The sequence below is a fragment of the Lichenostomus cassidix genome, chromosome 2 (assembly GCF_008360975.1).
Source record: "Lichenostomus cassidix isolate B80296 chromosome 2, HeHo_3.0, whole genome shotgun sequence".
NCBI classification, from domain to species: domain Eukaryota; kingdom Metazoa; phylum Chordata; class Aves; order Passeriformes; family Meliphagidae; genus Lichenostomus; species Lichenostomus cassidix.
Window position 1 is genome coordinate 129,688,373 of NC_139482.1, and position 14,947 is coordinate 129,703,319.

Here is a 14,947-nt window from a genome sequence, read left to right on the forward strand (position 1 = left end):
TTTTATCATAATGGGATTGATTCACTACTCTCTGACAGCTGCTGCTTTTTGGGCTTCAAAACACAAGTCAAAGTCTTCAGTATAATTACAAGGATACATATCAGTGCAGCAAAAGTCAATGACAACTTAAATCCCTGTTGCCAAGGATATATGAGTGTTAAGCTGAGCTGTGTGTAAATTTTCCAGGTCAGGCTCAAGTCACAGTTACACTGTGCAACGATGGACGGGGGAGGTGAGAATTCACTCAGTCAGGTGTTGCTCAAACAGGGAATTGCAGCAGGGTGTGAGAGGCAGAGTCCCAGCAGTCATGAGCCATGCTGGGGCTTTACTGCAGCAGAGTTGGCCTGTGCAGGAGCCCTGCCCTGCTGCAGAGCTGCTCCCCCAGGGGTGGTCCTGCTGCAGCTCCAGCACTACCTCATCTGGTGTCACCTCATCACATCCCCTCATACAGCACAGCCCTGGCCTTTGCCAAGCAGAGGAGGAGCTCTTCACACATCCCAGTCCTGCCTGCACAAAGCCTCTGACGAAACTTTCCCAGCCCCACAAACCACACAGATGCTGAAGAACCACCAGCTGGGTGTGTGGCAGCAGTGACAGCTGGTGGCTCAGCGGGTGGTTGTGCTCTCAGAGATCTCCTGGAGGCCATGCTCAGCTCCCTGCCAGAGAGCAGCACCCGGCTGCCTGTGTTTGGCAGTGGTCAAGAGGCCTGTCTTCCTGTGGTTATGAATGGTTTCAGTTAACTTAAGGACTTTCTGTCTCATTTCAATTCACTTTAGTGGCTCCCTTAGAGCAATTGTGCTCTTCCTAAGCATCCCTTGGGACTCTTCATGGACACAGGACCGTCAGCTGCAGTCTGTTCCAAACTGCACAGCACTTGTGGTTTGGTCCTCTGTCTTACGAGCAGCGAGGAAAGTGAGGTCTGCTTTAAATTAACTCTGGGACAGACACAGCTTCAGAAAGAATGAGGCTGAGTTGGTATTCACCTACCACATTTAGAAGATCTGCAAAAGTTTGTGGGAGTTTCTGGCTGATAGGTGCTTTACAGTTGTGATTTATTGACATTAATAGATGTTTTTCAGAGATGCAAACCTTTCCAGCAGTATCTGTAATGTAAGCCTGGCTGTGATAACCACACTCCTGGGAGATAACCAGTCGTGTTAAACAATTTGGCTGTCCCATGTGAGCTATACCCAGGTTTCTGTCTTGTTAACTCTTGAGTGGAATACACAATGTAATTGTAAAATGTAAGGTTAGAAAGAGATGCAGTTTAGTAATTAAAAAGTCCACTGAAAGTGTAGTGCTCTCTCAGAGTTTTCTGCACTCAAGACAACACATCAACCATTTGTTACACAGAGTAAAAGTATGCTTCAATGTCTTGAGTACTGATGACTTGCAGATGAGTATACCCTGCAAAAGCATGTGCTCATCCAGAAAATGCTCATTTTGAAAAAAAAGAAGGAAAACTTAAAAAAACCCTCTCTGTTCTGCCTGTACAAAATCATGATGTACAATGAGAAGTGCAGCAGTATGAGGCTGACCAAGATGTAGGAAAGACATCTGTGACCTGAGGTAGGCTGTTGCTCCATGCCTCTGAATGGAGAGAGTAATTACACCATTATTCTGGATGACTTTTATGAGGTTGCACATGATGGAAAAAGACAATAGCTTCCTGAATTCAATTTTCTTCCCACGCAAGGGTAATCACAATCTGTCCCTAAATATCGTTGTATTCTAGAAATGTATACATTTATTCATCTATCTGGAGTGCTGAAAACATTGTGCTGCTTCATTACAGAATTTCATAAACTCATGTAAAGTTTCCTAAATGGTGTCTTGGAGAGCTGGTGGCTTGGAATAAACAAGCAGTTTTGCCAAAGGAAAACAAGCCATATCAGCTCTAACTTTGCACAGATGATTTTTCAGCATTGAGCCCTATCAGCTCTAACTTTGCACAGATGATTTTTCAGCATTGAGCCCTCCTTCTTTACTGAATGGGGTTATAAATTGTCTGAGCTATTCTGCTTCCAGTTACTCCATCTGTAGTCATTCTAGTGTGGTTTCTAAAGGAAATGCATACATACAAACATGAAAATACTTCCTGTCCATGTAGAGAGGAAGATTTCTTGGGATTTATTTGAAAGACAACATATAATGAAATCCTTAAGTATTAATTAACTAGCACACTTTGGACAGATTTTTCAAGCAAAAGCATTCAAATAAAACCAAAACAGCATCTGTGCATAAAGTAAACATTTCTCATTTAATATTAAATAAGATTTGGCTCAGATATGAAGCTCTGGTTTTGGCCCTATATCCAGGGCTCGTTTTATCTGGGGACAGGGGGGAAGAAAAAGTTGGGGACGTTTTTTTAGGCATTGCTCTGTTACTTCCTCAGGAATGTTTGCTTTGACTGGACTCATTCGGCCAGAGCATCCATTTACATTGCAAACAAGCACCTTTGAAGCATATATTTGTAAGATTTGCTTCTAAAGGGCAGTCGGTCTCATCTGGAAGATCATCTGACCCAGGTCAGGTGGGAGAAAGTGCCTGCCACTCTCCTGAACGTGAATATAGGTCAGCTGCCTCCCCAGCACCTTCCACATGCCTGGGCTTGGAGCTCTCTCTTCAGCCTGGACCCAAAACTGTCAAGTGGGTTTCTTAGAATGAAGAAAGTAAGTGGGGAGTGCCCTGCAGGGGAGCAAGGACCCTTAGTGAGATGAAAGAGGGCAGAACAAGAGAGAATGTAATAGAGGTCTTCGAAGTCATGAGTGGCAGAGGAGGTGCTCACTGACTTATCAGAAGAGCTAGGGGACACTCAATGAAATAGCTACTGACAGATTTCATAGTAAACCAGAGGTGTTTCTTCATGTAACACCTAGTTGAGGTGTGGACTGCTTGCCAGGGGATGTTGCAGTGCTAGGCATCAGCATGGATTGAAATACAGGCTAGGAAAAGCATGGAAGAAAAATTCCTATAATGACCAGTAGCCCAGCAAGTACTTGACATTCAAATTTCTGGCAGTTTAGAGAATATTCTGGGCAAGTTGTAATTATATGTGCTTACACTGCTCTTTTTAAATTTCTTTCATTGTTCTTTCTCACACTTCTGTTTCTTTCTCATCTGTCACTAATTACTGTGATCTGGATGGACCTTTTATCCAGGAGAGTTGCCCCTACATGCAAGTGCTTAACTGCAGCATTATGAAAACTAATCCCTACTTCTGTCTCCAGTGCTTGTCTTGTATGTAACAGCTGACTGCATCTCACCACACAATTATTATTACTATTCCTGTTTCTTCATTACTGGAAAAAAGTTTCCTCTTCTCTTGAAGGTTGTCAGCTTTTTCATACAGTCAGTGTAAAATGTGAATTGTGAAATGTTAAGGGATTAAACAAAAAACTGAATTCTTAGTGGATTTAGTTTTAATACTTCTTGTTTTTCCCACTGGTGAATGCTATGTGCAGTTTTGAGCACCACAATAGAAAAAGTATGTAAAACTATTAGAGAATGTCCAAAGGAGGGCCACGAGCATGGGGAAGGGTCGAGGGGAAGCTGTATGAGGAGTGCCTGAGGTCACTTGGTTCAGCCTGGTGAAGAGTAGACTGAGGGAAGACTTCATAGTGGTCTACAGCTTGCTCTCAAGGGGAAGTGTAATGGCAGACACTGGTCTCTCTGGTGACCAGCGGGAATAGCCTGAAGTTGTGTCAGGGGAAGTTTAGATTGGATATCAGGAAAAGGTTCTTCATCCAGAGAGTGGATGGGCACTGGAACAGCTCCCCAGGGAAGTGGTCACAGCACCAAGCCTGACAGAGCTCAAGCAGCATTTAGACAATGTTCTCAGGCAAATTGTGTGACTCTTGGAGATGGTGCTATGCTGCGCCCAGAGTTGGGCTTCAGTGATCCTTGTGGGTCCATTCCCACTCAGGATATACTATGATTCTGTGAACTCTTGGGAACTCATTATAGAAAAACTGCATTTCTTCAGACACTCTTAATAAATGCTACTTCTTTTCTCCCTGCACAAACGTTAAAAACTTTTGAAAGTTAGCCTCAGTAAAATCAGTATATTTAGTACCTTCCAGGAAATTTTGTAGAGGAAATAAAATAAGTGCTACATTAATAGGCTTATTTCCTTTTAAATAAAATACACAGTTGGTTATATAATCAGTGATATTTGCATATAGTCCAGAGTTCACTGTCACACAAAGTACTAAATGAAATAGCTGCCACTTTGTGGCTCAAGTCTCCAAAACAGCTTAAATTGAGGAGACCAGGATTTCAGAATTTTTTAAGCAAAAACTATACCTTATTTTTACGTTTTCCTTTGGAATCTCAGACTGCTCTGAAGAAAACCACATTGTCAAACTTGGCAGGAAAATGTTGCAAAGAGAGAATTACTCTAAGCCTTTCTTGCCTCTACAGAGTGAGCTGGCTATAGCTGTGTATGCACACAGACATCTTGTTTTCCCCAGGTGATCTTCATAACTTCTGTGTAGTCAAGAACCCAAACAGTATATTTGGGACTATGTTGAATGAGACAGGTGGTCTTGATGGCAGCCTTCCCTCTAGAGCTGTTTGCAGGCTGGCTGCTGCTGCACTGCAGCTGAACATGCTTTAGGTTGCACTTAATGGCTCCTCAAAGCACTGCAGCTGTGGGAGGAAATTCCACTCCTCTTGGCTGGATGAATGACAGGACATCAGGGAAGTAAACATGAAATTAGTAAATGCAATTGCATACCTTTAAACCTTCTCCAAACTACACAAATGGTGTCAGATTGGTGCAAGTTGGTTGTTGGTCATGGCTGGAATCACTGGGATTAAGTGAACCCAGAGCAGAGGACTAGTGCAATTAGGCATGTGCTGCCTAAAACCTCTTCTTTCAGTCCAGTTGTCTGAATCTGATGCATCAGACTTGTGCTATATTGAGGAGAAAATGTATCTTGAATTAGGAAAGGCATGTGATGACTATTTCAGCACTGTATTCAGCACTGGCTCTGGAACATTCTTCTGATCTGTCTAACGCTATTGGGGCTTACCTTGTTGGTACTCGCTCTCCTCTTTTTGGTAAACAGAGAATACAGCCTGAGCCCAGTGACACTGTTTTTGACCTGTGTGGAAGAAAAGGCTCCTTTTGCCCTCTCTCCTTTTCCTCCCCATGTATTCACATTCGTCTTCTCTAAGGATTTGGGTGTCTAAAACATAATGGTCACTTCTGCAGAAGAATGATATGCAGACCATACAGAGCTGTGGTGAAGAGCCTGGGATAAATATTTCCACAATTCAGCACCTGTCTCATACAGACATATGCAAGTGTCATCCAAGAGAGTTTTAACTCTGTCTTGATGTTTCCAATATCTTTTAAGAAGTTTCAAATAATAGGCCTGTTTTACAAATGTGAGATCCTTCTTAGGCAAAGCCAAACAATTTGTCAAAGCTCCAAATGATAGCAACAGGATCAGGATTAAATTGCAGTAGTAATGACCCTAATTCCACACAACTATTTTTTGTCACCTGTCCCTGTCACCTGTGTGATGTAACCTGAAGTCCTTCAGCATAAAGCAACAGTGTTTTTACTGAAAAGCTACAGTTTGAGAAAACATCCTGAATGCTCACTATAACCATCAATACTTATCATAGACATTTTTAATCTATCTTTTTTTTTTACATTTCAGTTCTAGAAGGTGTTGGATAAAAGTATATTAGAGTTGTGTTTGTTTCTAACAAGACATCAGCAAGGATTTTTGTAATAGGAACTCACAAATGTTTCATACAGCAGCCAAACAAAATGCTGTTCAAACTCAAAGCTGTTGTGTGGCAGCTATACTATTCCATACAGTGAAGAATACAAATGGCTGTTGGAAAAAGCAATCCAAAGCTCTCTGGAGACACAGAAGGATTTCTGTGGAGTTCATTGAAGTTTGGGTGAGATTGCAGAAATAATAAATTGATCAAATATTTTAGTTTATTCATATGGAACCAAGCATATTTTCTCCTTTAGAAAGAGGAGATCTAAGAGCTTGAGTTCAAACAGGAATCACTGCAGCAATATGAGAAAACTTGTATGTATACTGAAGAAAGAAAATTTTCTCCTGGAAGTTCAAGTAAAAGTAGAATCAGCTGCAAAGATACGGGTTATTGAAATTATGCAATTTGCCCCCCAAAACAGGCAAAGAAACAAACAAAACACTGTTGGGACAAGATAAGCTACAAACTGTTGGAATATATAAGTATTTGCCTGTGTTTATTCTTAGGCATATTTCTAAGCAGTGCCTTAAAAAAACTTATGCTTGAAACCCATATTAACCAGGATGTAAAAAATATGAAATGACATATGCTTATATTAACTGAATATGTTATAGCCATTGGCAAACTTGTTAGGTAATTATTTCTTTCAGAGAAGGTTATCCTATATCATGTGCTTTATAATAGAGAGATGCTTATGTAATACAATTAACCAAACCACGTGGATGACACCAGCTAAGTCAGGAACAGGATTTCTTGTGGGTCAGTTATAGATTATTTCTGCATATTAACACAAAATGCTTAAATACTATTGGGAGCAAAGCCCAGCACTCGGGACTCCCTGTCCCACTTGAGTATGGGACTACATAGCCCCAGTTTCATTTTTCTTTTCTTTTCTTTTCTTTTCTTTTCTTTTCTTTTCTTTTCTTTTCTTTTCTTTTCTTTTCTTTTCTTTTCTTTTCTTTCCTTTCCTTTCCTTTCCTTTCCTTTCCTTTCCTTTCCTTTCTTTCTTTCTTTCTTCCTTTCCTTTCCTTTCCTTTCCTTTCCTTTCCTTTCCTTTCCTTTCCTTTCCTTTCCTTTCCTTTCCTTTCCTTTCCTTTCCTTTCCTTTCCTTTCCTTTCCTTTCCTTTCCTTTCCTTTCCTTTCCCTTTCCTTTCCTTTCCTTTCCTCTTTCCTTTCCTTTCCTCTTTCCTTTCCTTTCCTCTTTCCTTTCCTTTCCTTTCCTTTCCTTTCCTTTCCTTTCCTTTCCTTTCCTTTCCTTTCCTTTCCTTTCCTTTCCTTTCTTTTCTTTTCTTTTCTTTTCTTTTCTTTTCTTTTCTTTTCTTTTCTTTTCTTTTCTTTTCTTTTCTTTCCTTTCCTTTCCTTTCCTTTCCTTTCCTTTCCTTTCCTTTCCTTTCCTTTCTTCCTTTCTTCTTCCTTTCCTTTCCTTTCCTTTCCTTTCCTTTCCTTTCCTTTCCTTTCCTTTCCTTTCCTTTCCTTTCCTTTCCTTTCCTTTCCTTTCCTTTCCTTTCCTTTCCTTTCCTTTCCTTTCCTTTCCTTTCCTCTTTTCTTTTCTTTTTTCTTTTTCTTTCTTTCCTTCTCTCTCTTTCTCTCTTTCTCTCTCTTTTTTTCTCTCTCTCTCTTCCTTCCTTCCTTCTTTCCTTCCTTCCCCTTGCATACTTGGTTTTACTGTCACTACAGCACAGTAAAAAATGGTCCTTGGAACCTAACAGAAAACCTTGTATCTGTAGCATCCATATGTCAGATTGGAGCTGTGGGTTTGAGCCCTCTTGGTCTGAGACCCCTAGAGCTCTGATCTCAGAGTCTCTGTGTGATGCTTTTATCACCAGACAACTGTACAAACAGTGAATAATGTTACTTCTGGCTGCATATTAAAAGATGGTGTTAAAATGGTACATGGTTCTTAAAATACAATTAATGCAGTTAAAGGGCTTGTGAAAGAAGTTAGGAGCTTCTGCCCTTTGGATTTAGGTATCCTATAGAACTGAGCCCTGCAACTATGTAATCTTCCAAACTTGCTTGGTGGTCTACTGATGAAAAGCCAGAATGTCTTTACATAGGGATCACCGAGTTCCAAAAAAATGGGGGTCCTTCATAATTTTTATAGTAACTTGTGAGTGACAATCTCAAACACTCTGCAGACATTAATCCCACAGCATTCAGGCTGCATACGTAACATACATTTTTCTCAATTCACAAAAAAGAAACAAGGAAGTGCAAAAAATGTAATGTCTGGGAAGCAAAATGCATCAGTTGTCTGAGTGGATATTCTCCCTTGGGGTACCATGTACCTAAAATATGCATACATTTTTTGTACTTGGTGAATTAATTTATACTGTATCCATTCTAATTAGATTCATAGATAAGACTGAATAGTGAGTTTCTATTTTTCCAGTTTCTGAATTCACCCTTTGGCTCACTGGCTTCCATTTTATGTCTCTGGAGAACATAATGTACTGCCTGAATATCTATGCTGGTTTATGTTCAAGGCACTTACCTGCTTCCATTAGCCATGCTAAAGTTTAAAATTTACACAAGAAACTACTCCAGAAAACTACTCTGATTCAGATTTTCATCCTAGCTACTTTGGTGTAAATTCAATTATTAAAATTTCAATGAAATTATCTTTTCTTGAAAAACATTGGCCATTTTAACAGTAAACAGTTAAAAGCTGAGATAATTCAGTTTTTATCATATTTCTCCATCTTGCCAAAATAGATTTAATTGAGAAAAGATGGAAAAAATATCATGGGAAAGTAAGGGCCTGAAATTCTGTTTTTGTAAAAAATAATCTCCTACAGAGGCACAGTTGCAGGATTTGTAATTATAGGTGGCTGAAGAGTTACTCAAACTATCATGGAAGCTGAAGGATGATTACTTTGGCTTAGAATTGACAGATGATTAAGTAACAGTAACAAAACCACATAGACTGAAAGTAAAAGTTAAATTAGTTTGAAGGGCTTTTACTATACTAATGATGTGAGACACTTGGTGTCCCAGCTGGTGCCATGTATTCAACAGACTGAGGGTTTTCTTCCATTTAATGTCCATCACATTTATTCACCTTAAGCTTTGTTTAATATTCTGTCCATATTGTCTTCATTTAACTTACACACTGCTGGGCAAAGGTAGTAGTTTTGAATTCTGCTCCTTCTACACTGATTATTTTTTATTGCTATTTTATTTGAGTTAGAGAATGAAAGATAAGGATATTTAAATATTGAAACAAAAAAATATGTGGGGAATAAGCCTGTAAAGTCATCACTGATAGAACTGTTCAAACAAAAAAACAGAGCCAGTAATAATGTGACCTGAAACTTTACAAGTATTTGGCAAATATTCTTTAGTCTTCTAGTGTAAATACTTTGTTGTGAAAATTCTGAAACTTTTTAGCGGTCTCTGCAATTCATACCCCACATATTTCAAATATTCGTATAGAAATCCATATGCCTCAGGATTTAGCCAGTGCCTTGTCCAAAATGGCACCTGGTGGTATTGTTATGACTGGTCACTGGGGTGGTAACCGAGGCTCCTGGTCATAAATCCCTTGGGGTGAATTAGAGTGAAATATTACTGAATGACTAGTGTAAATATTATATAGACTTCTTTGAAAACAATTTAATTGCACCAGAAAGGAGGTATGTGGCCATTTTAGTTATTTGCTATAGAAGTATAAAAATATCATGAAGAAAATATGTAAGGAAAAGAAAGAGAGAGAGAGGGAAAGGCTAAGAGTTGATTGTGGAGAGGAAAGACATAACCACCTGTGGATCCAGTGACAAGATCTGATTGTTGTAATTTCGATGTCTGTGGTTGGAATAATGGCCACAGTTTTGATTCGTTGAGGGTGGGGCCCTGCAAAGCAAAAAGTTTGTCAGGTTATGTACCTTCAAGTTAGCTGAGGAGCACCCAGACCCCTTCCAGGGAGGGAACTCTTCATGTCTGATGCAACACTATGAGCACACACAGTTTTCTGATGGAAAGTTCCCAAAAAGAGTCAGGGGGTGTTTGGCGTCCTTGCTGGTCCATAGTCCTCACTAGGGCTGTGACCACTGTTTGACCTAGTTTCTACTCTTGTGCTGTATGTTGTGTGGTCACCACAGAACAGGAAAATTGGTTCCAGAAAGGGGCTGCCCTCCCTTCCTACAGTCCCACCTTTCCAGGAACGTTCTGTTCCAGCTTGCCTGCTTGAATGGTCATTAATAGTCAGTTTGAGGCATAGCAGTGCATTATCTCCTTGCTGTCCAGAATTCTACAGGTATTCCTATCTCCTCTCATGTCTTGCTGACCTGTTGGTGAGAAAGTGTCTTCTGAGGGTCCTTGGGGCCATTGACCCGTAGATGAGTTTTGGGTCTGCAGAACGAGGAAGAGTGCTTACCTCTCAAGAGGCAAAGCCTCACCAGGAGGCTTTTCTCCTACCAGATTTTGTTTCATACAGGAGTGAATGGAGAAGTTCACTCATATGAGTAATCTTCCAGGCCAGGAGCCCTTCTGGAAATGAAAGCAACCTCAATGCTGAAGTAATAATATTGATGTAAACACAGTAGTCTTAGGACACATGGATCATTAAGAGGACCAGATCACAGAAAGAAGTATTTCCCGTTATTTATCAGCTCATCTTTATCAGCTGGAACATGGACAGCTCTTTGGATTGAATCTGCTGTCACTTCTTATCACACCTGATGAAACAGACTCTGAACCTGAAAGAAATGGACCACACATTGGGGATTAGCATTGCAAAAGTGCACTAAGACAGCTAAATCTTCACAAAGGGAATTTGATTCATTTTCAGAGTCATCTGTAGATCAGATTTAATTACTAATTATATTGTGTCATAATAAACTAATGAACATGTTTCAGTGTATTTGAGAAAGTAATGCTCTTTTTGGTAACATGAGGATTTTATTAGAAATCCTGTTATTAAGCTAATAACAAGATCGGTGCTAGGGAGGGGATTTCATCTGTAGTGCTTTTCACAGTTAACATGCTTTAGCACTGTGATTTGAGTTTACATTGCAAAATATATTTATGATTTTTGTCATAATATTTATTTGAAGTTCTATATGTAGTCCTAATTTCCCTAGATAAGTAGTCATAAGATGCTTGCAGCCTTTAAGGGTGACATAATTTATTAAATGCTTTTCAAATACAAGGGTTTTTAGATTGTGTAGTGTGTAAAATACTGCATTTACAAGCTCAGACATATGGTATTAATAAAGAGCAATGGCTCTGACAATTTCCTTTTCTAAGTAATGAAACTTTTTTGATTAGGGTTGAAGATGCCAAGGTAGCCATTCTGTAATCTTAACAAACGTGCACAGATGTAGTTGAACACATGGTCATCAATGTGCATTTGTAAATTCACATGAGTATAATGTGAATCACACTTGGAACTATCCCACAAAAGTCTGATCTAAAGTATTTAAATCTATAGAGTGTTTCCTGCTGATTTTCTATGTTGTGGTTGAGGTCCCAAATGGATGATTATGGATGTTTCTTTGCAGAAGGCAGGTTATCAACTTCTTTAAGAACTGGTGAAATCCTCTCATGGCAAAACTCCCATTGGCTTTATTGAGATCAGGATTTTCCCTATGTACATTTAGATAATCAGTTTTACATGCTCTTTAATGACCAAGAAGCGGTGCTGATAAATCTGGAAATTCCATTATGAGTAATTTATCACCAGCTGCATAAAGTATCTCCTACAGTGCACTTCAGTGATATTCTTACATGTTATTGAAATATTTTAGGAAATGTATGCTCATTTTTCATTCAGAGAGCTATTTTATCCTCAGTCCCTGCTGGGGTTCGCCAGCCAAGTGCTCCTTTGCTTTTCACATGCAAGCTAACTAATGTCAGTGCTGGTGCCATTAAAAATTGTATGATGGCTAGCATGCTTGCCTGAACAAGTAGGAAACTTGGTTCAAATCTCTTCTCTGCCCTGTGTGGCCTGACCTGGCATCTCCCATGATCTAGAAAGCTGCCTGGACTCCAGTGAATGGGGATGATATATGATTAAACCTGTCCTAATTTCCTAATTGCTATCAGATGTTGAAGTATTCACTGAAATGCTTCTGGGAATATAGATCTTCCTTCTCATGGCTGAGTACTCCAGAAGCATAAAACTGGAGATTTATTTAGGCATTGGGTAATTTGTTCTCCATTTACTTTCTTTTTCCCCACTCCAAAATAATTATTACCTATTCCAGGGAGGGCTCAGAAAGAGAGGTTTCGGGACTTTGTTCACTCTGGCAGTCTGAGCACTCCTCCAGAAGACAAGGTTTAGCACTCTTAACAGAGGAGAGCTGCAGAAGAAGCAGCCACTATCACCGCCGAATTGAGCAAATTCAGGTACCAGCAGTGAGCAGCTGAAATCAAGCTGTCACTGAGGTTAATAAGAAATGAGAAGAAATCATGGTTTTTTTCATCATGAAAATAGTATACGAATTGGAAAGGAGGAACTTCAAGCTGATATAATCTCATTTCCTAACTATTCTGCTTCTGTTCAATAATTTACACTTTTTTGGTTTTGTTTGGGTTGGTTTTTTGGTTGTTGTTTTTTAGTTAGTTTGTTTGTTTTTTGTTGGCTTGTTTGGAGGTTGTTGTTGTTTTGAGGTTTGTTTGCAAGGCCTTAGGTATTTTCTTCTCTGTAAATTTTATCATCTGACTGCTTTTTTTAAAATATAAACTTTTTTCCTTTTCTGCAGGTCCTTTTACCACCATATGATGATCCTGCGAATGGAGCTGCTAAAGATCCACCACCACCTTACGTGTCAGCATAAGTGAGAGTGCTGTATCCCTAGGGAGGATAGCTTTAATTTACAGACATTGAAGCAATAGTTTGATAATTTCACTTCCAGGATATAACCTCTATGGGTTACACTTCGCTGTTTTGCTGACATATTGAAACCTAAATTGTATGATTAATATTCTGTAGATAGTTTTAATAATTTGCTGCAACTACAGTAGTGTTTCAGAAACTAGTGAGCTAGTTTCAGAATAATTCTGGGTAGTGCTAGGGTTACAGTAGTCACTGAATAGCTTTTTCCACCATGTCTGACAAACTTGTAACTTTGAATTCTCAACCAGGTTCAGAATGTAACTTTATTTTTTTTATGTGTAAAACTTCCAAAGCATTGCAAATAGGTTTCTCAGATGCCCACATTCAACTTCAGAATACAGACCAAGTCCAAAAAAGTGACATTCCAGTTCATTCCTGTTCTGCAAGAATTTTTGAAGTTACTATGAAGGATGATGATTGCAAGAAAAAGAATTAATCTTGTGCACCTTTCTCATCAACCTGGCTAATGGGAAATGTATTTAATTGGGAGAGATAAATATGGGAAATGAGAATAGACAAAGCACTCTATGTGTAACAAGCCAGAACCTATGGTCTACATGGACTCACTTTGCCCCAACCTGCAACCATTCTAATGTAAAAAAAACCAGTTAGCAAATTCTAATAACTTTCTTTTCCTGCTTACACACCTTTTTCCTCCCCACTAACTTCACAAATAGTACTTTGACGTCACAAAATCCCTGCTCTTAAAGTCCTGTGATTAGGTAACAAAGCTGTGTCTTTCACACTCAACAAGCAAATGTTTTCCCATTGGAATGTGCCTGTAAATATCGCAATGTTCTGCTGAGTGTAAACTAAATTATGCAGATTCTAAGATACATGTTCCCAACCTGTGGGGAACTGAAGCATGTAACTTCCTTAAGCATCAGCAGATATGTTTTGCCTGTTTCTCATATACATCAGTGTCAGGGGGTCAGATTCCCTTTATGACTGAACTGGTTGTACTGAGAATCTTTCTCATGGGGCGCATCCATCCATGAATGCTTGTGTGAGGTATTTATTTCTTCTCCAGAGAAGTGCCTCCTGCACATGTAACTTTTTTTTTGATGAAGTTTCTACTTATAATCAAAAAGGAACATGAAAAGGGAATATAGTGTGTGTCTCTACCTCCCATTTTTTCCCCCTGTGTTGTCTCCTCTGCATTTGGAGTGATTGAACAGGCTGAAGCTGAACTGATGCCATTGCACAGCACCTCAGGTAAAGGGCAGTGCAGAGCTGAGGCACAGTTTGGAGGAGGCACCAGAAGATACCAAGGTGCCATCTCTTCTGTGGCTGGGCTGTCATGTGAGTCCACACCTTTCCTAAGGAGGACACCTATTCTCACCCTTAGTGCATTGACTCCATTCCACAGCCTGAAGAAATGTGGAACATTCCTGCCTTTTTCTGGAAAAAAACTTTCCAGGGGAACACAGGACCATCAACTATTTTTCACTGAGATTGCAACTGTGAGCTGTTCTTGCAGAGGCCAGGGAAGGAAAGGACAGAGTCTTTCTGCCTGTCTCTTCCACACCCCTGTCAAAAGGCAGGTCCCCATCTGCCTGTTGGAATTTTAGTTCGCTGTTTATCTACTCTGAGATCAAACTAAGCAATTCATTTGAATGAACCAATCCAGAAATCCGTCCACTGATCTTTGTCACAGTCCTATTTTTTCCTTCTAAATAACACCATCTACTCTCATTAGAGATATGTTTAATCTGAGTTTGGGGGTTGTGCTGGCTGGCTGGGCTTCTGAGCTTCGTTTTCTTTCATTTTTGACAGATTTGTGAAGGATTTTAAACAGTCATCTGTTTGAGAAAAGCTGGTTGTAAATACATCACATCTGTGTATACAAACTTCTCTACAATAAAAGGGTGTTTCCTCAAAACTATGGAAATAATTTTTTATGGTCTTCTAAGCAGAAACATACACAAATTCCTGTCCAGTCAGTCTGTCACAGTAACATTTTCTCTGTAGTGGATGAAAAGATAGCTTTTTAGTCCATTCACCAGTGGTCAATTCACCATCTTCCCCACCATGCTGTATAAATGGAGAAAAGGACAGTAAATTCTATTATTTATTGCATTATTAGACCAAAAGATAATTCAAGGTTTTAGTTCATTGTCCAGAACTGCAGGCAGCTCTTCAGGTCCGATGGAGTGTGTAATACAGAACAGGGCTAAACTGAGCTACACTGAAAGTTGGGGCTTCTTTTTCTCCACACCATAATAGGGATAATGTGCAAATTCACATGAAATTTCTTTGGGCTTCAGCTTGTCTTACTAAAGAATCAAGACTTCACACACCCCATGTGTGCATAAATGTGAGTACAATGTGTCCTGCCAGAACTTCTCTTGGATTTGGTCCAGT

The 14,947-nt window shown here is 39.6% G+C and overlaps 1 protein-coding gene across 1 annotated transcript in view; it reads left to right on the forward strand.

The window, feature by feature from the left end:
- LAPTM4B (lysosomal protein transmembrane 4 beta) overlaps positions 1 to 14,465 on the forward strand; it is a 60,622-nt gene extending 46,157 nt beyond the window's left edge. The window contains exon 7 of the mRNA XM_085053267.1: positions 12,450 to 14,465. Within this exon, the coding sequence (XP_084909393.1) occupies positions 12,450 to 12,524 (75 nt within the window). The 3' untranslated portion in view covers positions 12,525 to 14,465. The remainder of the gene's footprint in view (positions 1 to 12,449) is intronic.
- The last annotated feature ends 482 nt before the right edge of the window (positions 14,466 to 14,947 follow it).